Source organism: Microtus ochrogaster (genome assembly GCF_000317375.1).
Source record: "Microtus ochrogaster isolate Prairie Vole_2 chromosome 14 unlocalized genomic scaffold, MicOch1.0 chr14_random_2, whole genome shotgun sequence".
In the NCBI taxonomy this organism is placed as follows: Eukaryota; Metazoa; Chordata; class Mammalia; order Rodentia; family Cricetidae; genus Microtus; species Microtus ochrogaster.
The window spans coordinates 10,459,482-10,484,098 of record NW_004949097.1 but is presented as its reverse complement, the minus strand read 5'-3'; the positions used below and the strand labels follow the sequence as shown (position 1 = coordinate 10,484,098).

Genomic DNA, 24,617 nt, shown 5'->3' with positions numbered 1-24,617 from the left:
GTGGATGTGGGTGGAGATCAGGGTGAGTTAACCATGATGGTGGATGTGGGTGGTGATTGGGGCTAGTTGGCCATGATGGTAGAGGGGGTTACAACGCCAGTAAATGAAAACAACAAGCATTGCTGTTGGTGGGTAGCCTTTTAACTTCCCCATCTCACTGACTTTTACAAACCTTCAGATAATGTCCGCAACCCTGAGGATCTTGGGGATGGCAGCTGTCTAGAGGAAATAGGAAACAAAGACTAGCTGAGTCTCTTTGTGCTGTTTGGAGACATTACATACATTAACCTGCGAATGAATACTTTCCCCCTCCTTGCCACTGTGTGCATTTCATTATTACAGAGAATGAAAAGTGACAGTGATAGTCCTAATCATAGAAGTACACGTGGGTACAGCTAGCACAGAGTAATTATGGCTGAAGGGATGGGTGATGTGTATATGTATGTGCATGCATGTATGTATGTATGCATGTACATATGTATGTGTATATGTTTTTGTATGTGATTGTGTATGTATGTGTGCACATGTGGCTTTACATGCATGTGTGCATGTATATGTATGTTCGTGCATATATGTATGTATGTATTTCTGCATTTATGTGTCCGTGTGTATATATGTGTATCTGTATACGTGTGTGTTTCTGCATGTGTATATATGTATCAGTATGTATGTTTGTGCATGTGTGTGTATGTTTCTGTGTGTATTGTGTCTGTGTACATATGTATGTGTATACATGTGTGCTTCTGCATGTGTGAATATATGTATCTGTATGTGTGTGTTTTTGTATATGTATGTTTCTGTGTGTCTTGTGTCTGTGTGTGTGTGTGTGTGTGTGTGTGTGTGTGTGTGTGTGTGTGCAGAGTTACCCATAGAGGCAGCTCTTTTGGATAGTTTTAAACTGACTTGTAACACTGCTTGCTACTTTTAAGTGGTACTAAGTGCCAGCCCTATTTAAACCCTTTGCGTCCCTTAGTTTTCACAGGAACGTGAGATAAGGGTGGTCATTATCCTGTTTTCAGGTGAGTAACTTGAAGCAGCAAGAGGGTAAATTACTTGCCCAAGAGCAATAAACCCATAAGAGATGGAGTCAGGTTTTATGACATTAAATCATTATTTTTCCTTTTATATCTAGTAGTAAAAAGACAAAGAGTTTTTGTAGCAGAGGAATTACGCTCTGCAACTCCCCGTTGGAAAGCTGCCTCCCACAGCTTGCAGTGTCCTCAGTGGGATCGAATAATAAAACAACCGCATAGTCATGTCTGCAGGCTACACGGGGCATGTTATCTTCCGATGGGGTGAATGAGGGCATCATCAATCCCATCGCTCACTCTTTAAGCCTACTAACATGTAAGGAGATTATAGCAGAGTAGAGTTGTGAATGTCCGTGATCTAGAACTTGGGAAGTGGAAGGAGGATGATCAGAAATTCACGTCAGATGGACTAAATGAAACGAATTACACACACACACACACACACACACACACACACACACACACACAGTGGCTAGTTGAGAACACAGTGGTTTTTCAACCTTCCTGATGCTCTGACCCTTTATATAGTTCCTCATGTCGTGGTTGCTCCCAACCATAAAATTATTTTCGTTGCTAATTCATAATTCTAATTTTATTGCTGTATGAATCCTAATGTAAATAATTGGGGGACAGAGGTTTGCAAAGGAGACCCACAGTCTGAGAACCACTGCTTATCAGCAGACACTGTTCACCCTGAGAACCTGAATTTAGCTTCTAGTACCCTTGTCAGTGGGAGGCTCAGCCACGTGCCTGTAACTCTAGCTCTGGGGAGCCAATGCCCTCTCCTGGCCTCTGCAAGCACCTCCATGTATGTTGCAGAGACTCACAGACACAGACACATTAATAAAAATGAAATATATCAAAACATTATATGCAACAGCCTTGCAAGGAGTAAATAGGGTTATAGATATGTAGCAATGATAGCCTATTAGTTTGACATATTTAATCATGCACTGAAAATTACTCTTCTAGCTGGGCAATGGTGGCGCACACCTTTAATCCCAGCACTCGGGAGGCAGAGGCAGGCAGATCCCTGTGAATTCGAGGCCAGCCTGGTCTACAAGAGCTAGTTGCAGGACAGCTAGGACTGTTACACAGAGAAATCCCACATCAAAAAACAGCACTGGCAAAAATGCTCTTCTAAAATGTGATGCAAAGTTGGATATAATGAACAAATACGTCCAATTTTACAGTCAGCACAACAAGAAAACTGAAGCCTATCACAATAGCTCCCCAGTCCCTGGAACTGATTGTATAGTATTCTTTTCTAAAGTCGCCTTGTGGGAGCCATTTTTCGTCTATTAGAAAGTTCTTAATAACTTTCAAGGGGAAGCAAGCATGTGCATTGTCAATACGGACACAAAAGCCTGTCCAGGCCTTAGGTCACTTGAGGATAGTTAATTACATATAAAAGTGAGGCCAGCGTGCTCTGGGTGCTGTGGAGCACCAGCTGTGAGTCCGTGGTTTGTGGGGACATGTGCGAGCTTAAAAAATTCCGAGAACTTGAAGTTGGTATCCCTGCTGCAGTGATGGGCGGGCTCAGGCTAGGGAGGGCCCTCTGATCTCGTGCACACAGGGCTTCTCTTGGATGTAAGAACTTCCTGCTTACCCTGTGTCATGTAACAGTCGTCCACATGTACCGCCTGTACATTGTCGTGCTGTCCTTCTGAGGTGACTTCCTATTGATGTCATTGGCAGGCCTGCCTCAGTGCTCCCCTTCCAAGTCTGTAGTGATGGCCGTGACTTGAATAATGAAACAGCAACGCTCTGAGCTGGAGCTGCGCTGACTTGCACACTTGCCTCCGCTCTGCAGTTCTCGCGGGTTTTCAGTGGGCCCCTGCGAGAGTGAACTGGCGTCCCGTCCTAACAGAGGTTACTGCGTCCACGGTGATAGTTCTAACAGTGTCACCTGCCACCTGATCCTGAAGGCAGCAAATAAAAGGAGCAAAAGTTCCACTCTTTCAAACGCTTAGCCCTTTAGCAGAGAGATTTGTGCTGGGATGCGGGTGCGATTCACACAACAGACTCTGTTTGCTTAGGCACATGCGTTCCACCCCAGGACCACAAAATACGAGGCAGAACTTACAATGCAGCTGTGTGGCGTGCTGAAGAGAATGCTGGCCGGGGAGTGGACAGTGCTGCAGCCGCCGACTTTAGGTTTAATTAGGTGCATGAGTTTTGAGCAAATATTTGAAACTTGATAATTTATTGTGTTTCAGACTATAAATGAAGACTTTGGTCTAGGCTGGTTTAAGTCACACTGAGTAATAATAGCCATCACCCCACTCTGGTTTCCTTAGTAAAGGATCTAAATACTACATAATCCATAACTTCTTCAGATTATGTCTTAGTCCCTAAAGATGTCTAACTCCTGTGTAAATTAGATTTATGTGGTGATGGCACATTTGTTTTTTGTTTTAGTTTTATATCATCAAATCATGTATGTTCAGCTTATATCTGACCAATGGCTTCTATAAAATGCTGATCTAAATGATAAAGAGAGGCCATTATTAGTCTTAAAATTCAGCTGCTGGCTTATCTACCCATATGTTTACTTCATGATTTGAGAAACAATTGGCATGTTTGAGATTCAGTTACATCACTATTCTTTCCAAAGTGTGATGCCCTTCCTACGTGTGTTCACCAGCACAAGTCAAGATTAGTGCCCTTCAGTTGAAGCGACAGATTAAAGTGTAAACAGTGGTAGAATTGCCCGCTTCCTGGGGTTTTGTTTAAAAAGTCAAATATCGTGCGTACATACATTTTACTTGTTCAGTTGTTCAATGTGCCCTGCCACTGTAGCTCAGAAGAGATTAAAGCAGAAAAATACCCTACATACATCCAAAGCACAACCCTGAGGTTGCGTGTAAGCTACTGCGCTGGCATGAATGTGGTTTAATTCTTGGCGCAGACGGCTTGCTGGAGAATTACAATATGTTGGCATTGGTCTCCAGGTCTCATTGTTCCAGCCCAGGGAGTCAGTCTTAAGAGGGTTTGGCACCAGAGGGAAACGGAGAGAGAGAGAGAGAGTTACAGCGAATGAGCAGGCCCTAAAGAGGCAGGATGCTGCTGCTGCTGCCGTAACAATGGCTGGCATTCTCCGGGGTTCTCTTTTGGGGATTGCCATAGGCAGCCATGTGAGGAAGCCAATGTGAGCCAGAGAGAAGAGAAAAGCCAGCCAGTATGTCTAACGGCTGCGGATGGCGGAAAGAAGCAGAAGTGATTTCATAGACCCACTTAATGTGTGGGCAGACGATGGCCGTTTCCTAGGCTCTAATGTTCCGTGGCTTATTTTTTCACATTTATTTTACATTATTTTTTAACATGCATGTGTTAGTTTTCTTCTAAAAAGACAAATCCTTGAAGTAAGAGCCCTGGATTTATAGTCTATCTGTTGTGCTTTGGACTATCTGATTTTGGGCAAAGGTGAGTGGCCTCAGCTACAACATGGAACGGAATACGTACACACACACTGCCATCAAAGGTGTCATGACTGACAGGGCTCTTTGAGCTGAGACATTGTGCCAGAGCCACTGCTGACTCTAACAATGACTGTATTTGAGGGAATAGTGAGTTTTGAGGGTAACCCTGAAACCGGTGCTCGGGAGAATGAAGTTCTAAGTGTTTTAAGATAGGAAATGCACACCAGGCATGGTGGCGCACGCCTTTAATCCCAGGCATGGTGGTGCACACCTTTAATCCCAGGGCTGGGGAGGCAGAGGCAGGCAGATCTCTGCAAGTTGGAGCCAGCCTGGTCTACATAGTTGAGACCCTATGCAATAAATAAATAAATAAACCAACCAAACAAACAAAAACCATGAAAAAATAAACAGTTCAGAACTTGGAAGCTTACTAATGCTGCAAAGAGTCACGAGCCACAGTCACAGCACCCAACTCAACTCTATGTCTTTAAAAGTGAACCTCCTTTTTGAAAACAAAATATTGCATAATGAGCCACTCTAACTTTTCCCACCGTATATAGTGAATGGTACTTACAGAGCTGTGGTAGACATTCCTTTATTGAATTCACACTTGAGAAAACAGCTGCTTGTAAATATTGGGATTTTGCCATTTTGTCTTTTCCGTTTCTAATCATAGATTTCCTTACTGTTCTCTGAGAAACTCCGTCACTCTGGAGGGCACCCGACTGTCCCCATGACTGGACGCCATCCCGTAGCATGACTATAGGAATGGCCTGTGAGGGCAGGAGACCGTGGCAGGAAGTGCACTGTGGGAAGTAGACTTTCCGGCCCTATTTATGTGACAGAAATTCAGGCAGCGAGCTGAAAGCGAAGGCTGGGTGTACAGACCCCACCCCTCACAGCTACTCCAGGTAGCTGCTGTCATAGATAGGTGACAATCTGGTTTGCTTCTCACTCATAGCCCAGGAGTCTTCTGGTTTATAAGTAAAAGAGGTAATTTAATTATACATGCTCATAGGATTTTTTAAACCATTCAGTGCAAACTCCATAGTGCAAAATCATATAATTAGATTAAGTTCTGATGCTAATGAGACCCTCAAAAAAATCTAGCCTTTAATCCCATAGTTAAGACTCATGCAAACACATTATTCTATAAAGTTCAATTTATTCTTTGCAATTTTTACTTTAGTGGAGTTCCGAGTGGCCCCTGGAAACTGGAGCTTCCCCACAGAGGAAGTGAGGGTGTGTCTGTCTGTGTGAGCATGTCTGTGCGTGACTGAAACCGCAGGCTGAGATTTGCGTTTAGCTTCACAGTGGCCGAGTCCTGTGTTTCCCTAAGCTTTGGTTTCTTAACAGGTGAATATCAATTTTTACCTGCCATGAGAAGTTTGCCATGCCACACAGAAGCGGCTTTTTCTTCCCTTCCTCCCTGTCTCCCTCCCACCCTCCCTTCATCTCTCCATCCATCCCTCCCTTCATCCGTCCATTCATCCCTCCCTCCTGTATGCTAAGAGTCAACTTGAACCAGCTCTCTGAAAGCCTTATATTTTAAGGCTTGTTAATAAGGAGGCCAAGAACTTTCTACAGGTTCCACAAGTCTGGCTGCTGTTTCTTTAACTCTGCAACTTAGACAGAAGACTTCTGTCCCTTTATGAGGCGGCGACAGTAGATATTTTGTCTAGCTGCAAGGGAAAGGCATTGCCAGGGCTCTGGCAGACAATAGCCTTAAAAGTAAAAAGGTCTCTTTCTGGAGCAGGGAGGCTCAAGGCCATTGTTAGTCCACAGTGGATTTCTCTTGCCGCATTCCTGCTCTGCAGAGGTTTGTTAGCTTTTAATGACTGACAGAACTCTCTTACAAATACCATACTGGCCATGCCCTGTTTACACGCTACTCAGGCAATTTTTTTTTTTTTGAGCTCTGAATAAAGAAACAGTGGTGTTTGTTTGACCTACTCTGATAAGGTTTAAGAACTGATTTTCCCAGTGCTCACTGGGAATGTAGACACACTGAAGTTTAGTGCAGAAGGGTTTTCAACTTGCTTTAGACATCATGATGCGAGTGGAAACACCAACTACAGCCCCAGTCTGCACTCTGGCTGACCACCGCATTGCTATTGTCATTTCCAAAAGGTGAGATAAAAAAAAAAAAAACAGGGCTGTATATTTTAGGGAAATGTACAAGGAAGTTCATTCCTTCATAATGAAAATTAGAAATGGATATTTCGTGACAAAGAGAAATATATATTTTAGCCACGTAGCATGCATGGTACATATACCTATATATGGACAGGATTTAAAACAATAACTGTTATCTTTTGCCATTTAAATTCCACCTATCATTTTCAATATCTCAGAAATCTTCTGTACTTAACTTCTGCCTCACTGAAACCCCCAGGACAGGCGGTCTCTCTGATAAGTTAGCAAGTCATCCCTTTCTGTTCCTCCTGGGGAGTCAATAATCGTTGGAACAAACAGAAATGCATGATGGTGCAGACAGCAACATGTGTCTAAGACCCAGGATGACGGGTGTAGCGCTGTCATTTAGATGAGGCACGGGGCACACAGGGCACACTGACCTTCTGGGAGTGTGAGTGCTTGTTTTGTTTTCTAACCGAATCCAAGGCTGACTATAGATCTGAAATGTTCTGTCACTGTAGGCACTGTCACTGCATCGCCGGCCAGACGCTGACAGGAACTAACGTAGAGCTCCATTGTGTGGACCTGAGTCTAATGTGCGCTGCTTTTATTACAGTTGTGTTTACTTAGAGCGAAGGCTCAGGACAAAAGGGGAGGGCCGAGCCAGGGATCTACAAACACAAACCACGCTCTGGAACTCGTGACCTTGCTCTCGAAAATGTGTCTGTCCTGTCCCAACCTGGGGCATTTGCAAAAAGCGTGATACAAATCTGAACTAAGCAAATAATGCGTTTCCATTAGAGACATCACTCGCTTCACCCAATTTGGCCATCTTTGAACAGCGCCTTTTATGTCAACCTTTTTGTTTGTTTGTTTGCTTGCTTTTTATTTATTTTTTTCCAGTGTTCACTGTGTATGCACAAATCTTGCCACGGCGCGGTGGTCACCACCACACAATGTTACACATATTATAAAGTACACGGAACTGTAAACACACAGGGGGATGTAATTACATGCAGCAGGTTTAAGGGCTAATTCTTTGCCTCTTTTTTTTTCACTCCGCATTTTATCAACATAATTATTTTGTGACTACAGACTAACACTCTGAAATTGACAAGCATCCATTATAGCAAGAATTTGTCCACCAAATTTAAAACAATGTGCTATGGGTTCGCACAAGCCCATTATCATAAAGAATTAGCACGGCTTTGTTCTGCAAGGGGGAAAAGCTAATGATTTCGAAACAGCAGGTGACCAAACACACATACACACACACACACACACACTCTCTCTCTCTCTCTCTCTCTCTCTCTCTCTCTCTCTCTCTCTGTCTCTCTCTCTTTTAACTCCCTCTTATCAGTTTGTTGATGAAGCCATTATGAACTGGGGCCAGGACCGCAATGGCCTTATTCTTAGCAGACAGGCTTCCATGAGCCCGCTGCAAAGAGTGCTGCCTGTGTGCTTATAGCTGTCTTTTATTTTTTCTTTACTTAGATACCCCCAGTATTGAAAAGCTGCTCTCGAAGGACTGGAAAGACAAGCTCCTGGCAATGGGATCAGGGAACTTCGGAGAAATAAAAGGTAGGAAGTATGAGCTGCTTTGATCTGGAATGCTCAGAAATGAAGCTGCTGTTTGTAAGGCTTAGCGTTTCTGGAGTACTTCTGTCCCAGGCCCTCTGCTTCCTGTACGCTCCCCGGCCGGCCTTTTTACTAGCTGCGAGTAAACCCAGTCTCTCTGGGTGTTCTCCGTGCACTGTGTAGGATCAAGAATAGGGTTTTGGTTTTCTTGTCTTAACAGCACAAAGCCTCTCTCTCTGTGGCTTTACTCTCCTTCTCCTCCTCTTCTTTGACTTGCACGACTTATTTCAAAGGTACGAATACATCATCAGCATGGTGAGGTTAGAAATACAGTTCATATTCTATGTCTGAAGTATGCATACTTAGAGTAGGCAGCTGGAAGCCATCACGATGAGCAAGGCAGACGAAGTCCAAGGGTGTCTCCAGTCAGTGTCTACCACATTATCTTTGAGCTTATTGCAGTCAGCAATTACAACTAATAAAAGCTCTCTGAGGACTTCAGAAAACATTGAATATTCATATCTTAACAAACTTCCAGTAACAAGGGAGTAGATTTAATTTTCTCATGTAGAAATGGAAGCAGATGACCCTTTCAGTTAGTTCTAAAGCAGCACTTCTCAGAGTATGGGACAGCCCACTGCACCCTGTTGCTGCCAGTGTGGTACTTGTAGTCCTAAATTCTAAAACAATATAAACTTTGAGAATGTCAAGACGCTCGGTCATCAACAGCATCACATCTGCTTATGAACTGTGGCGCTTATCTTTAACAGGTGCTAAAATAAAGTTCAAACATCTACCAATTAATATCAGTATATACATATATACATATAAGCACATGTCTAGTCTAAGTGACTTTGTGGTGTATAAATTGAAGTGACAGTCTCTTCTGTAAGGCTCTGTTCCTTCCATCCTTCCAAGTATCCTGGAGTAAAGCAAAACATTTGTCTTCATATATATATATATATATATATATATACACACATATATATACATATACACACACACATATAGAGAGAGAGATAGAAATATACATATATATATACTGATATTAATTTTAGATGTCTGAAATTTACATTTAGCACCTGTCAGAAATAAACTTCACAGTTCATAAGCAAACTCTTTTTTCATATCTGACTGTTTGGAAAGTTCCAGAAAAACCATTTGACTGGTGATTTACTTGTTTGTCAGTCATTAGAAGCTGCATCTGTTCTGGCTTCAGAGGCTGAGAATGGGTAGCGAGATGAGGGAGAATTGAACAAGTTTGATGACCAGCATCTATCTGGAAGGAAACTGAAATGAACAATTAGTATTCCTCAGAGCTTTCCAGAACTTAAGGGGAACACAAAGGGATGCTTAACACCCCGGGATATCAAGCCCTTCACCTTTTTGCTGGATTTTTAAGCATGACCCCCAGGTGAGGGACATACAGTCCCTGCCTCTGTCTTCCACTACTGACCTCAACCACCCAGAGTGGAGGCAGAGGAGTGCCTGCTTCAAGCCTTGCAATCCAGTTCCTCCTTCTCTTCCCTCACAAGTCAGACTTGAAAGCCCTGAGGGCAGTGATGCTAAGCTTAGATAGAGGCTCCTTGCTGTCCTTTGAGCCTAGCCTGGGGGCTGCTTTAGGATGCTCTAGTACAATCACAGAAGAAGTTTCTGTCTTTAATTTAGAGTTTTTAAAGCTTTGCATTCAGAGACCAAGTTCAGTTATTGTCCTCTGGTTCTGTTAAAAAAGAAGAAAGCAGTTTCCAGAAGCATTTTTGAAAGCAACTGTGTGTCTTTTTTCCTGCCGGGGGAGATGGTTATTAGGTGTTCGGCTCAGGTTTCCCAGTGAAGTGGGGAAAACAGCATTGAGTTGACCGTGTGTGACAGTCACAATTGCAAGTCATTGTTCATGGGTGCAGAGGCTACAATAGAAGATTGCCTCTGGGGGTAAATGAATTTGGGGGGTCAATGCCCAGGAATGTGGTTTCTTGCCACCTCAGAAGAAGTCAGAGAACAATGGCTGCCTTGTTTCTGCAACCGTTTTAACCTAGGCAGGGGAAGGTGTGAGACTCACACATTTGTCTACTGTTTCTGGCTGGGAGACCAAAGGGTTGGGCTTTGCATGTTCTTTCAAAATAGGAAAACATGAATGTGCTGAATGACTGGGTTTGGCCATGATCATTTTAAATAATAGATTAGAATAGAACTTTCACATATGTCAGGGTGGTGTAGCCAGCTCCACAGCAGTTACTGCATCTTAGAAGGGGAGAAGGGCTTTCTGCTTATCTTGGCCAGTTTTATTTAAATTTTATTGACTCTCAGAAGGAATCAGAGAGAGGGAGGGGAGAAGGGGACAGATACAGAGAGACAGAGACAGAGAGAGAGATTGAAGAAGAGATATGAAGAGATATGAGAAGGTGTTGGGTGACTGGGGCAAGAAGGGGATAGGGATTATTGACCGAGGTTTCTTTCCTGCCTGGTTCCTGCAGCCATTAAGTGTTGGTAGAGAGGCTGCTTGTTGGTTCCTGCCTGCCTGGCTAGCTTAGTCCGAAATAATCCTACAGGCCCATTAGCTCTAGTTTCTTATTGGCTAGCTTGTACATCTTAATTTAACCCATTTCTATTCATCTCTATATCCTCACGTGGCTGTGGCTTACCAGCTAAAGTTACGACACGTCTGACTCTGGTGGTAGCTCCATGGCTTCCCTAACTCCGCCTTGTTCCTTTCATGCTACAGGCCAAGCCAGGTTTCTTTATTCATTAACCAATAAAATCAACGCATAGACAGAAGGAACTCCCACACCAGTTAAGTCCCAAAGAAATCACAGAGAGGCCTACTTTAATCATAAGCTGATTGGCCCAGTAGCTCAAGCTCCTTATTAATTAATTCTTATAACTTACATTAGTCCATAATTCTTGTCTGTGTTAGGAACATGGTTTGTTACCTTACTTGTCGAGGCAGCCACATCTTGCTTCCTCTGCATCTAGGTCACAACTGTAGACTGCACTTCCCTCTTCCCAGCATTTTCGTTGCCCCACCTCTACTTCCTGCCTGGTCACCCTGCCTATACTTTCTGCCTGTCTACTGCCTATCATCATTTTATTAAAAATAATACAAGTGACAGGATAAAAGACCATTGTCCCACAGCACTCCCCCCCCCCATTTTTTTAAACAAGAACTGTGAATCTAATCTCCTTTGTTTAGCTTTTCTCTTGACTGTTATCCATAACAACTTGTAACCAACATTCTGAACAAAGGAAAATATCCATAGTTCTTTTTTTTTTTAGAATGTGGGCATTGTTTTCCAGGCTATTTCCTGCTGATTTGAGCTACTGATAACCCTATCTCAAGTAAAACAAAGCATGAGGTGGGTTGAATGCATAGGGCCAGAAGGACAGAAAGGAAGGCTAATGCCATATGTAGCTAATATTGCAGTGAATTTATGGGGTCATGACCTCCTGCAGCAATGGAATACCCATGTCAACATTCCAGGCAGGCACAAAAACTCATGTTTCTAAGAAGGATATTATAAAATATTATAAATGAAGGTCATCAGCCATTCAGGCTATACAGAACACAAAACAACTAGCAAACCTTCAGAGTTACTAATAGCCTTGCCTTTAAAATAGTTAACCAAGAAACCCATATGGGTTAAACAATGGCCTTTAACAGAAGACAAACTGCAAGCTTTAGAGCAATTAGATGTTCACTATATTGAAGAACCAACCAGCCCTTGAAATTCACCCTGTATTTGTTGTTAAAAAGAAATCTGGAAAATGGAAAATGGTGATAGATCTAAGAGCTGTCAACAAGGTTATTCAGCCTATGGGCCCTCTGCAGTCAGGAATTCCTTTGCCTTCTCTATTAAGAAAAGGATGGCCTCTTATAGTTATTGATTTAAAGGATTGTTTCTTCACTATATCTTTACAAGAAAAGGGTCGAGAAAAATTTGCTTTCACAGTGCCTACTAGGAGGTACCAGTGGACCATCCTCCCGCAGGAAATGTTCAATAGTCCCACCCTATGCTAATACTTTGTAAATCAGCCATTGGAAATAATACATAAACAATTTCCTAATTCTATATTTTACCATTATATGGATGACATTTTGTTATCTGACTCAAATGCAGATAATTTAGAAAGAATATTTGAAGAAGTAAAAAAGTTTTGCCTAAATGGGGATTACAAATTGCTCCTGAAAAAATACAAAGAGGAGATTCTGTCAATTACTTAGGGTACAAAATAGGTTTACAGCCGGGCGGTGGTGGCGCACGCCTTTAATCCCAGCACTCGGGAGGCAGAGGCAGGCGGATCTCTGTGAGTTCGAGACCAGCCTGGTCTACAGAGCTAGTTCCAGGACAGGCTCCAAAGCCGCAGAGAAACCCTGTCTCGAAAAAACCAAAAAAAAAAAAAAAATAGGTTTACAGAAAATTAGAACACAAAAGGCACAAACTAGGAGAGACTGATTGTAGACTCTTAATGACTTTCAAAGATTGTTAGGAGATAGGGAATGCTTGTAGATTTAATACTGTAGCCAAGTCTGTGCTGTTTTCTTCAGTAATTTAGCTACAGTGCTGACCCATGAAATTCTTTGCAGTTATTGGACAAATTAGTAGAGTCGCAACTTGGAGAAGTTTATGAAAAGTGCTTCTCAATATAAGTATTCAAAAAGAGTAAGTGGGAAACTTTTCCCATAGGAAGAATAAATATAATACATTGGCTGTCCATAAGTAATTGTATTTAGATTCTATCTCACTTTTTTTTTCTCAAGAAACTGTTAGTAAAGGTTGCTGGCCTTTGAGAGAATAAAGTTACTCATTTCTCGCTTTTACATTTATTTTACTATGTGTGCAAGTGCTTGCAGACATGTGCGCAAGTATCTGCATCCATGCTTCTGTGTAGGCCATGGATTTGTAGATGTCAGTTCTCTCCTTCCTTCAAGTAGGCTCTTGGGCCCAGGCTTGGCAGCAAGTGCATTTACCCACAGAGCCTTGGCACTGACCCCTCATTGTCCCTTTGTAAAACACCAGAACATTTTGCCTGGTATCATACCATTTTATACACTGGCACTTCAGAGATGTGACACATTCAGGTTTTTAATATATAGCAGAATTAACCCTCCCATGCACACACGGAAGGTACCCAGAATCTAGTTAGGTACCCAGAATCTAGTTTTGATGTAACCGTTGGCCTGCAAAGCTCCGTCAGTGGCAGCCAGTCAGCTCATGCTATACTCCAAGGAGCTGCCTGAGGAAATGGTTTATTCTTTTCTCCTCAGACATATTGTCACTGGGCATCTCTCAGAGACTTTCTATGTCATCTGCAGCAGAAACTCTGAGTAGCAATGGTGGCTAGGGTGACAGATGCCTTTTATAGGCCAGTGGTGATTGGGGATGGGGAAGTGATGAGAGTATCCCAGCTGGCTACCAGTGGTACCCACATTGTTTCGGCTAGCGTAGAATTTCATGGCACCAAAGATCAGTGAACGGGCACTTCACCTGAGGACAGCATTTGGGGCTCCATGGTGACTCTGTCTAGTCTAAACAGGTCATTCATTTTCAGCCTACACAGGACTCAGAAGTTCTAATTTTTTAGTTAAGGCCATGAAATGCTGTATGTATAATGTAGAGGAGAATGCCAGCTGAGCTTGACAATATAAAAATATGACTATTTCAAACCCATAATTTTGCTCATTCTAGACAATGGGGCATGCAGAAAACACTGAACATCTCTGGATTCATGTCAAAAATCCTTTGGGCAATACAATTGACTTTGAGCTCAGGAATTAAGCACGGGAGTAGAGTCAATACCTGGATTAAGATAATCTCTCAGGTGATGTACATTTTTGAAATAGACAAGCACATTGAGTATGTGCCTTGAGAGAGATAATTATTCTGTTTAGATGGCATTAAATAACTTGAAAATGAGCAGGATTAAAACAGAAGTCAGTCACAAGATTCCTCCCCTCCCCAAGGACAAGATCTAAGTCCTGGTGAGATAGCTTGGTAGCTGGTGAAGGGCTTGCATTGAGTCCCAAATCTACAGTAAAAAGCTAAGCTGGGTGGGCCTGGTGTCCTGGTTGTAACCCCAGCACTTGGAGGCAGACAGGTAGATCCCTGGCACCTGGGGCCAGCTAAGCAAGACTTCTTGACAAGTCCCACCTATTAAAGGACCCTGTCTCAAAGACAGAGTTGAACTGTGTCTGAGAAATGACCCAACTCATTCAGAATTTTGAAAATTTAAAACATATATACAACAACGTCAAGATTTTGATCTGCTCATGTGTGTGTCACTGGAAAGGTGTCTTAAACCTATCTTTAAGGCCCTGTAGTTGTTTAAGGGTCAAAAGCATTGCCCTGTGAGAGTGGCATTTGCATGCTGACCTGAAGCTTTTAAGTCTGTGCAGTTTCAGGGAGGCTGAGAATGTTTCTTCCTGTGAGAGCTGTCACACCCTGAAGATGTTTAATGAAGAGTAAGACAGAAGTAAGGTATATCACACAGTTGTTTACTTCTAAATAAAGTAAATGTTTATGTTTTTAATCCTCTCAGCTCAATCTCCAGCCTCTGCAGTTGCTTCTAAGTGATGCTTTCACATTTTGCTAAAGAAGTATCTTAAAATGTCATGAGACTGAAGAAAGTCTGATGCACAGAGGGTATTGCAAGGGAAGCAGCTCTGCAGTGTGCAAAAAAAGGCAACACGCCTGTGCTTTTGGTTGCCCAGTGGTCAGCCTACCATTGGGTGTCCAAGCAAACTTAGGGATGGAAAGAGGGTGCTGTCACCAGATCTCAGAGGTCCCTGGGAGAAGGGTTTTACACACACTGTACTGAGTGCATGATGTGGGGCAGGAAGAGAACTCCACTGGCAGATCTCAGGGTTTCTGCGTGTGGGTTTTTACATGTGTTGTACTGAATGCAAGACAGTCTTTCATGTGCTTGCTTCAGGTGTGATAGGAAATACTGAGGTCATATTTTATCTGAGTTTATGTTAGACATTGTTATCCTGCCGCTTAATACAGTTTATAAGCTTGAGAGGAATTGAGTTGTAAAATTAAAATAATGATAACATCATTTGTATTCTTGCAGATACAGATTCTTCCAAAGCTTGTAAAATATGATCTGGACTGTTGGATACTCAGTCCCCTGACTCTTCTGGCTTCATGCTAATCCTAGTAAGGGGGCAACGATAAAGCCACAGCAGTGAGCAGTCATGTGACCCCAATTCTTTCACGTACCCTGGGAAAATCAGTCTTTGTCTTGTGGTTTCCATTTCCTCATCTGCTCATTTAAGGGAAGTCAATGCTAAGTATTTATTGCTTATCATCCCATAAACAACTTCCTCACAAAATTATTGCGATAGGCATCTTGTCCCAGTTCACAGATTGTTAAAAAATAATAATAGCCAGAGACCAATTATCCTAAACCACATACTGGAGTTGCGGTATATATAGCCTGAGCCTTCTGCATGATGCTCAGTGGCCTATCTTTCATGGCATTAGGATAGACTATCTCTAAAGACCTTTAAATATTGAGAACACGTCTAGACAGACTGTACATGAAGAGCACCATGAAATTCCAGCCAGAGTAGTTAGTGCCTAGCGCTCCCTGTAACACATCCTGGCATCCCTAGTCTGTTCATATGTGGACCTTCCTACCAGTCTGAATCTTTGAGTGAGATTCTGAGGTCAGAGTGGTTAATATCATGGCTGTTCCTCTAGAGGAGCAGGGTGTGATTTCCAGCACCTACATGATGGCTCACATCACCTGGAACCTCCAGTTCCAAGGAGTCCTGTTCATTCTTCTGGCCTCCATCAACACCAGACATGAAAGCGGTACCCAGACATACATGGAGGCCAACCATCCGTTCAATACAATAAAAATAAAATAACACATAAGTTAATTAAAAATTTTCATAGCATATATAACAGGTATTGAGTGCAATCCAAATACAGTAAATATAATGGGATATTTTGTAAAACTGATTTTTGCATTTTAAGGACATTAAGTAGTTGGGTGCAAGCACCTTGAAAAAAGTTATTTGCATTACATTAAATGAAAACCCAAACGTAAACACGTCCAATCGTTATTGAGGGCTGGCGGATGGCTCAGCAGTTAAGCACGCTTGGTCTTGCAGAATTACAGGCAGTTGTGAGCTGCGCTGTGTGGGTGCTGGGAACTGAAATCAGCTCCTCTATAAGAGGAGCAGGTCCTCCTAACTGCTGAATTATCTCTCTGACCCCCTTTTTATTCTTTATTTTTTAATTTTAACCACTTCAATAGCTTGTTCGGATACAATAAGGATCACTTAAAGTACCATCCTTGTAGATAGAATTGTGCAGCCTTTTGACTATTCTTGGGCTGATTTTGTTCATTCAGCTAACAGATATCAGGTATCCACAAAGCATGAGGCCTCATTTTGTAGATGCTCATAGTGCAGAATAAATTGATGTCCTGCTATTACAGAACTTTTAACACAATACACAGAAAGTCAGTAGGAATACAACACAGAGAGCATGATATTGGTTGACAAGAAGCAAGGTGTGGTGACCTCTTTAATGTTAGTGTTTAAGAGAGGTCACTAGCAGAGCTGCCATTCAAGGTCCACCTTGAGTGCCCGAGTGTTTGTTTATCTCTTCCATATGGAGTTAAGCTATGAGCGACCATTCTTTCCTGGGTAACCCTCCACATTGCACTGACATTTAGGACTGGGCGAGTCTCACAGGAGCTGTGCTATAGATACGACTCAAGGAAGGGAAGAAGCCAGTCCTGGGAAGCAGTTGTCTCCCTGGGTACCATTATCGTGGTCAAACTGAGGCTACAAATATGATGCTTGATACCATAGGATGCTGCTGCCTAGGGATACTGTGGTCATCTTAGTTTACCCAAGTAAGGCCTGTGAAATTCCCACACGCCACAATCTACCTCAAGACTGGTTTCTTAGAACAAAGCCCTGATGTTTAGCTCTGCATAACTACAACCCTCAGAGGACTATGGGAAACTATGAGTTTTCTAGAGACCTTGGTGAGATATAAATCATGAGGGGGACCCTCCTGCATCTAGTGGACGTAAGGTAATTCTTATTGTTCTGAGTTGTGTGACATGCTTTGATGTCCTCTTCCAAGCTTAGGACACTGAGCATGTGTTCGGACTGCTGGTTTTCCTGGGGAAAGCAATGGACTCTGGGATGCAGGAGAGAACTTCTGCACAGATGATGGGAGAGAGGCGGGTCAGGGGTCAGCAAGTGGTGGTAGAGAGGAAGACCCATGAGAAGATGCGTGCTATTTCCAGGGTCAATAGGACCTCCCAAGTGTTTGACAAGAAGAATGACATGGACAAAGAGTGAAGAGGAACACCTCACGTCAGGATCGGCTGGGGCTGGGTCCCTCCCCGAGGCAGGGGCACTAGAGTTGGTGCCCAGTCCTCAGCATCTCTTCTATCATACTAAGAAGTCCTCTGACCCACATCACCTTGGTGGAACCTACATGAGCATGCAGGGCTGTCCCTCACCTGATTGCTAAACAAATGGAAATAATAACACAGGGTGTTTTTGACTTCCAGTGAACATTCATTCCAGGTATGCTAAAACATGCTGATAGCTAGTACACCAGAATCAATGGCACCCTGGAAAGTTGGGGAGTAAGTTCCACGGCTCCAATTCAGAGGAGACTAAGCTTAGCGTGCAATGTGGCTCTGAGTGTGTCGCACTGTTTGCTGCTAGGAGCCCTGGCTTTAAAGGAGTAGACACTAGCTGCTGGGTGTTCTCCCTCCAGTGAGGGCAGCACCCGGAGCTCTCCCAGGACCTGAGTAATATTCTTTGTTGTTGTTCATTGTTTTTTTTTTTTTGAGTCTAGACTGTTGTTTGAGTCTTTGCTAGTCTCTTCATGTTCACAGAGAACTCTGTAAGCCCTTTTTATGCACTGGACAGCCTTTGTGAAAAACAAAGGAATTTGAAAGCGCAGCCATCAAACCTATCCCTTTGTTTTAGCCTAAAAGTTTCACAGAAACAGACCACGGCAAAAAATTTACCCTCTTGGTTACAGTCTCCCAAACCCAACCTAAAATCCTATGCAGTAGCTATGAAATGAAAGCCTCTAGTCTGTCCTAGCAACAATGTGGTTACTTGACAGGAGAGCAGTCACAAGCGAGGGGGGTTCTTTTTCATACCACTCACTGGACAAGGTTCAAGGGTTTGTTGTCTGCCAGGCCTTTACCATTGTTTTGCTTACAGTGGGGGAGGAACTGAGTTCAAGACATAATAGTGTCTCGGGCACTCAGTGGTGACCTGGACACACAGGAAGTAGCTGTAGGTTTGTTCATTGGGGAGCTGGAGAAGTAGTGAGGGGCTGGGGTGGAGCTCCTTAGAGGATGCAGCATGACTGAGATGCCCAAGGCCCCAGATGCCATCTTTAGTGCTGGAGAGAAGAAAAGCAACGTGGAGTAGGCTCAAGGTTCACAAAATTAGAATCATATGTAAAGGTCACACATTTGATTTTAGATGTGAAATATGTTTTATCTGCATAGTTCAGTGGCAGTCCATGAAGTTTTGCTACTCTTTCCCATCTCATCTGCAAAACCACTCATCTCCATACCCTGGTGCTGTCTTGGCTTAAGCTGGTGGACTTGTGCTTCCCTGGCTCCTGCATTATATGGCTGCTTATTTAGGTGAGATATATTTTATGAAAATATAAGTAACTGTAGAAATTTACCACATATGTAAATATAAAGAAAAGTCTAAAATAACGTACAGTGTCCTCACCTAGGATGGTTCCTGAAGACATGGAGGTGCAATAACGTTCAGTCTTTTCCCTTTAGTGTGTACTTACACAGGCATGGAGGGGAGTGTTAATATAAACACCTCACTTCCATCCAAGTCTTGAACTTCTATCAAGAAATCCCATGTCATCATTCTTTAGAACAACTTTCTTATGACTGCAGAACACTCCACAGTATACACGTCTTGCTGTTATGTAGCATTCTGACTTGCCATTTAGATAATTTATGGCTTTTAAATATGAGTAGTTATTTATTCGTATCTATGTTTCTTATCGCGTCTTGGCACATATTTCTGTCCATGGGGTCTTGTAGAAATGATGAGTATTCTCAGACACAATATTTACTACTGGTCGAAGGGCGCATGCTTTGGAATTTGTTCAGATTTGGGGCTTTACTATCAAGACAGCATCTTGATGTCCACAGAGGAAAGCTTCCTGGGGAGATTTGTATATTTTATGCTAACATAGGAGAGTCACATAGCTCATTTTCCTTAGTAAGATGTCTACATTTGTGATGGAATACAATTTTCTGAGTTATATTATCTTAATTGGTGTGCTCTATTAATAAACTGTCCTAACTGTTGAAATAGAGAACTATTAAAAATATGGACTGAGAAGATGGCTCAGTTTGTAAAGTACCTATTCTACCCCACTAGTTTGAGGGCCTGAATTTGGATGCCCAGCACCCAACATAAAAAGCCAGGTGTAACAGCATTGATTCTTATCATTGAACTTAGACCTCAGCAATTCACCTGGACTGGCTAGCCCCAGGGATCCTCCTGTTTCCCTTGCCCTAGTAATGGAATTAGAGGTATATGCTGTCAAAAGGCATCCAAGTTTAGCCTCTGGCTTCCACTTGTGCATGCAATGTACACGCGTATGTACACACACATACACATGTGTAGACTACCTATGGGTCACATACCACACACACACACACACACACACACACACACACCTGCACATATGCACATAGAAATGATAAATACACAGTAATGAAATATCACAAGTAATGATCCCTACCTTACATCCACACTGAATCACTTTCTGTATGCTCCTGAAAATACATTAGAAACTATATTTATTTTTTGCCTTCTTTTCAAGAAGATAATCTGATGACTGTAGCCATTCTTCCTTTGAAAATGTGCTTCTCCCTCATAAACTTGTAAGGAGAGACTCACTTGGCCGGCAAGAGCGGCTGGGACACAGTCGATCTCTCTCCTTATGGATTCAGGTGGCAAATGTGTCATTAAAACAGTGGCTAGTGTCTCCTGTGTGGAGCAAACAGTGTATCCAACGAGCGTGTCCTGCCATACTGTTAGCTAGCACTTTGCCCTGGGGGTCTTGTTTCTCACATGAGTTCTAGAAGAACAATTCAGCTAGCCGCATGTCTGTCTTGGTGTGTAGCGTCCATTACTGAACTATCACGTATGGAACCTGACTTAGATGTGCAGGCATTTTAAATCTCTGGACCATGCCCTTCCTTTAAATGACTGCCGTGGCTTCTCCGTTTCTAGATCCATATATAAGTTTGGGTGAACTTAAGGTGATATTCATCTGCCAACCGCATTTTACCACTCAGTGGGAGACTGTTGTATTCTCAGACTTGGATCTTTGCTTGTCACCTGTGTCCTGGTTTGTACAGTAGCTCAACATGATCTCAGACTTAGTTGGCTATGCCCTAGACCTCCCTCCTTGTTTGTGGTCCTGGGGATAATCCCAGGCCTCCATCACTGTCCCATGTGCTCTGTTGCCAGGCTACACTCCAAGAGCCAAGGTGTTCCTTCTATATTAGTATAGGATTTCTCATGCTGAATCTTCCTGGTCAGTTTATAAATAACGAGGAAGTGGAGGGATGGCTCGGTGGTTGAGCATGCCATTGCTCTTCCCAGAGGAGCAGAGTTCAGGTCCCCTCACCTACATCAGTGGCCCTCATCCTCCTAGAACTCCATAGGACCCAGAACTCTCTTCTGACTGCTGGAGAACCTGCACACATGTGCCTGTATATTCACACAGATTCATGAATAATGAAACAAATCTTTCTGGTAAAGGAAAGGTAGATCCTCTGTGACAATGCCTTGATCTCATCATAATTCAGCTATTAATTTCCCCTGGTTTTGTCTTGCCTCTTTAGTCAGAACAAAAAATAAAGATCAAGAACTCTGGCTCGGGCATCTTTTATCGCCTGCAGGCCCATCAGAGAACCTAAGAATCAAAGAGGTTCACTAGCAATTCTTAATTTCCTCATAAAAGGTAGAAAAACTATAGATTATTTATGATGAAAGTGTCAGAATGTCTGCTTATTCTGCCATCCATTCGGTGTGTGTGCGCATGTGTGTGTGCACATTTATGTGAGCTGGCCTGTGTGCACAGGTGTGCATATGCTTATGGAGACCAGAGGTTGATACCTGATGTCCTTCATTTACCCTCCACTTCAACTGTACAACCTCTCTCTCCCTGAACCCGGAGCTTGCTGATTGGCTGGAGTGTTGTCAGAAAGAACCCCAGCATCCTCCTGCCTCCATCCCCACAGTACATTTTTGTTCTTGTGTTGACATTTTGGGTACGAGCTGAGGATCAAATTCAGGTCCTCGGGCTTGCAGGGTAAGCGTTTTATGAACCGAGCCTTCTCCTCAGCCCGGTTCTGGTATTTTTGATAAACAAAGCAGTTGCTTTTCATTGCTGAAGAAAAAGCTGAAAGAAGGTGGGAGTGTGCCTTCCCTGTCGCCACCAAGCGTGTAGTCAATCAAGTTCCCTCTGCAGCAGAATGCGTTCCCAGAAACGTGGCTGCCTTCTCAATTCTGCCATGTGTCTTCCTGTCTTGTTCCTCTCAGGGACTCCCGAGAGCCTTGCTGAGAAAGAACGGCAGCTCATGGGGATGATCAACCAGCTGACCAGTCTGCGAGAGCAACTCCTGGCTGCCCATGATGAGCAGAAGAAGCTGGCTGCCTCGCAGATAGAGAAACAGCGTCAGCAGATGGAGCTGGCCAAGCAGCAGCAGGAGCAGGTGAGAGAGACTGGGGGCAAGGGCATCCTCAGCCAGCTGCCGCCTGTTCCTGGTAATATTGTTTTCAGTAGAGGACGATGCATAGCACTCCTCCCCGGTCCCTAGAAAGGAAAGGAAAGGACAGAAAGCAAACACACCCTCCCGCCCTTGCTTAATGGAACCGTGTAACTACTTTGGTGGAACCGCAATAGTGCGGTGGACTAACCATCCTACCTCTGAAAACCTGAACTGAAGTGTCTGAAATCCACCCCCCCCCAAATCCCAACCGTACCTTTAGTACCAGCAGGATGCCACGCATGGAAAATCTGACAGCTAGGCTCATAGGCCGAGTCCCGACCAAAGCCTCGGAGTGCAAAACATACTGTAGAGAATTATCTTCGCCACATGGGCACAAGATGTTTATGACATGAAAATGAATGTCGTTTTAGATTTAGTTCACCTCTCCGACAGACGTTCAAAAATCCTGCAACGCCAATCTAAACAAAGCTAAACACAAGGACATCCGGGTGCTTCTAGCCCCTAAGCATTCCACTAAAATATTTCTCAGCCTTCAGTTGCAGTTTTACTGAGGGGGTGACGGCAATCCCAGGAAAGAACCATGTCAAATGTCTTCCTCTTCAGTTGACACAACCATTGTGATTGTGAACATAGCATAACTGTGATCACTCTCAATGGTTCCTGTGAACAATCCCTCGTGGGTCCGTGAAGAGCTAGCAGGCCCTACCCACCTCTTACTGCTGAATTGTTGACTATTGGTAGATTCTGGGGTCATTGTCCCCATTTGTATAATAGGTGTTGAGCCTACCTGGCTCTAATGGAAAGCTTTAAGGCCATAGTCACACAAACGCTTCTGGCTAGACTCTGGATCACAGAACAAAATGAATGGGTATGAATATGGGGGAGAGATTGATAGGGAAGAGCCAAGTCCACCAGGGTGGTAGGGGGATGGGAGGCCGTGGGACATGAGAGTGGTTCATGTGGCACTCTGTAGCCATAGCCGTGTAAAAACCACAAAACAATTCATCAGTGCGTTGTTGTAGAATGATGGAAAGAACGAACAGACCACAGAGAGTTCAGAACACGTTCCCTGTGGGGACAGTTTGGGAAAGAATGGTTAACGGTGGTGTCAGCTAAGTTCGCTTTGAAGACTGGGTAGGATTCAGGCAGGGAAGTGGGGTTCTGATGGGGAGGCAGGAAGTTACCTGATATTGCTCTACAAGTTTTGTATTTATAGATAGGGGTGACTCTAAACCAGGCAGTGGGGACAGCGTGAACATGGAGAGCTGAATGGAGTCACGTGAGCAGGCTTTGCTGAGGGGGCAGGAAGAAGGGAGCTAATAAATGTTGATCCTGGGTAGAGGTGAGGGTGGAACGCAGGTTTGAACTAAGTGAAGAACTATCTGGGCAGCATGGTTTGAACAGTGTGGGGTGTTCTCCACTCACTTGCCTTTTTTTAAAAGTACTTTACTGTTTCACGAAAGATTATTCTGCTCTTTGTGTGGAGGGGGTGCTAATGTTTTTAATTTTTCTTTCCTTTTCTTTTTTTCCTCCTGGTAGTTACCATTTTTATATTTTCATATGTCTCACTGTGTAGCCCAGGCTTTCCTGTATTCTTTGTCCTCTTGGCTCAGCTGCCCAAGTTCTGGGCTTGCAAAGATATGCCACCATATCCATTATATTTTAATTTTAGTGAAATACCTTATCACTTCCCTTTAAGATGAACTTGTGCTATTTTTGGACACATCCATATTCTTGCTTTGCCCGGTGAGAAGTCCTGATATTTCTGTGAATGTAATAGGCCGGGTTTGTCCTTGAATGTCCAATGCCATCAGCCAAGTCACTCCACAGCTCAGATGAAGGGATTGTTTGCAGAGGCCCCCTGCTCACCTTGAAGGACCTGGTGGCAGCTTCTTCTTTTGAAAAGCAATGGGTTTTTCTGCTCATTTCATCATACAGTCTAGCCCCTCTATGAGTGTCATCAGTAGATTCTAGAATGTTTCCTTTTCTCACGATCTCTGGCATTTTTCTTGGCACCTTAGAAACTAGCCTTGAGATCTTTCCTGAGTGTTCTTCGGTGGGAGAGATGTCTGGCGGTGCTGCCCCCTCTGTCTGATGAGCACCCCCAGGAGAGTTACAGGTTAGGATTGGGGTATCCAGGACACTCCCCAGTCTGGTCATCTCTCTGGAGCAGCCCTGGGCACCCCCTCTCTGCACTCACAGATCTTCACTCCTCCTCAGGCCGGGGTCAGGAACTCGGGAGTCACCCCAGCTGGTATACTTCTGTTTATGAGGGCCCAAGTCCAATCTCAGGTGTGGGGATACATGCTTGGACTCCCAGGGCTGAGGTCCCTGAGGCCCATTGAACAGTCAGCCTTGCCTACTTGGCAAGTTTCAGAACAGTGAAAACACGGTTTCAAAAAATATGGTAGACAGCATTTAAGAAATGACAGCCAAAATTGTCCTGGCCTACACACACACACGCGTGCGCGCGTACACACACACACACACACACACACACACACACACACACGAGAGGGGGAGGGAGAAGAGTGTGTGTATGTGTGTGTGTGTGTGTGTGTGAGAGAGAGAGAGACAGAGAGACAGAGAGACAGAGAGACAGAGAGAGAGGGAGAGAGAGAAACAGAGAGAGAGAAACAGAGAGAGAGAGAGAGAGAGAGAGAGAGAGAGAGAG

General features: G+C 43.6%; 1 protein-coding gene across 6 annotated transcripts in view; it reads left to right on the top strand.

Annotated features, from left to right (window-relative positions):
• Sox5 (SRY-box 5) overlaps positions 1-24,617 on the top strand; it is a 388,682-nt gene that overhangs the window by 164,343 nt on the left and 199,722 nt on the right. For all 6 annotated transcript variants that reach the window (XM_026787923.1, XM_026787920.1, XM_026787922.1 and 3 more), the window contains 2 exons: positions 8,084-8,170; positions 21,753-21,925. In XM_026787923.1, coding sequence (XP_026643724.1) covers positions 8,084-8,170; positions 21,753-21,925 — 260 coding nt within the window. The remainder of the gene's footprint in view (positions 1-8,083; positions 8,171-21,752; positions 21,926-24,617) is intronic.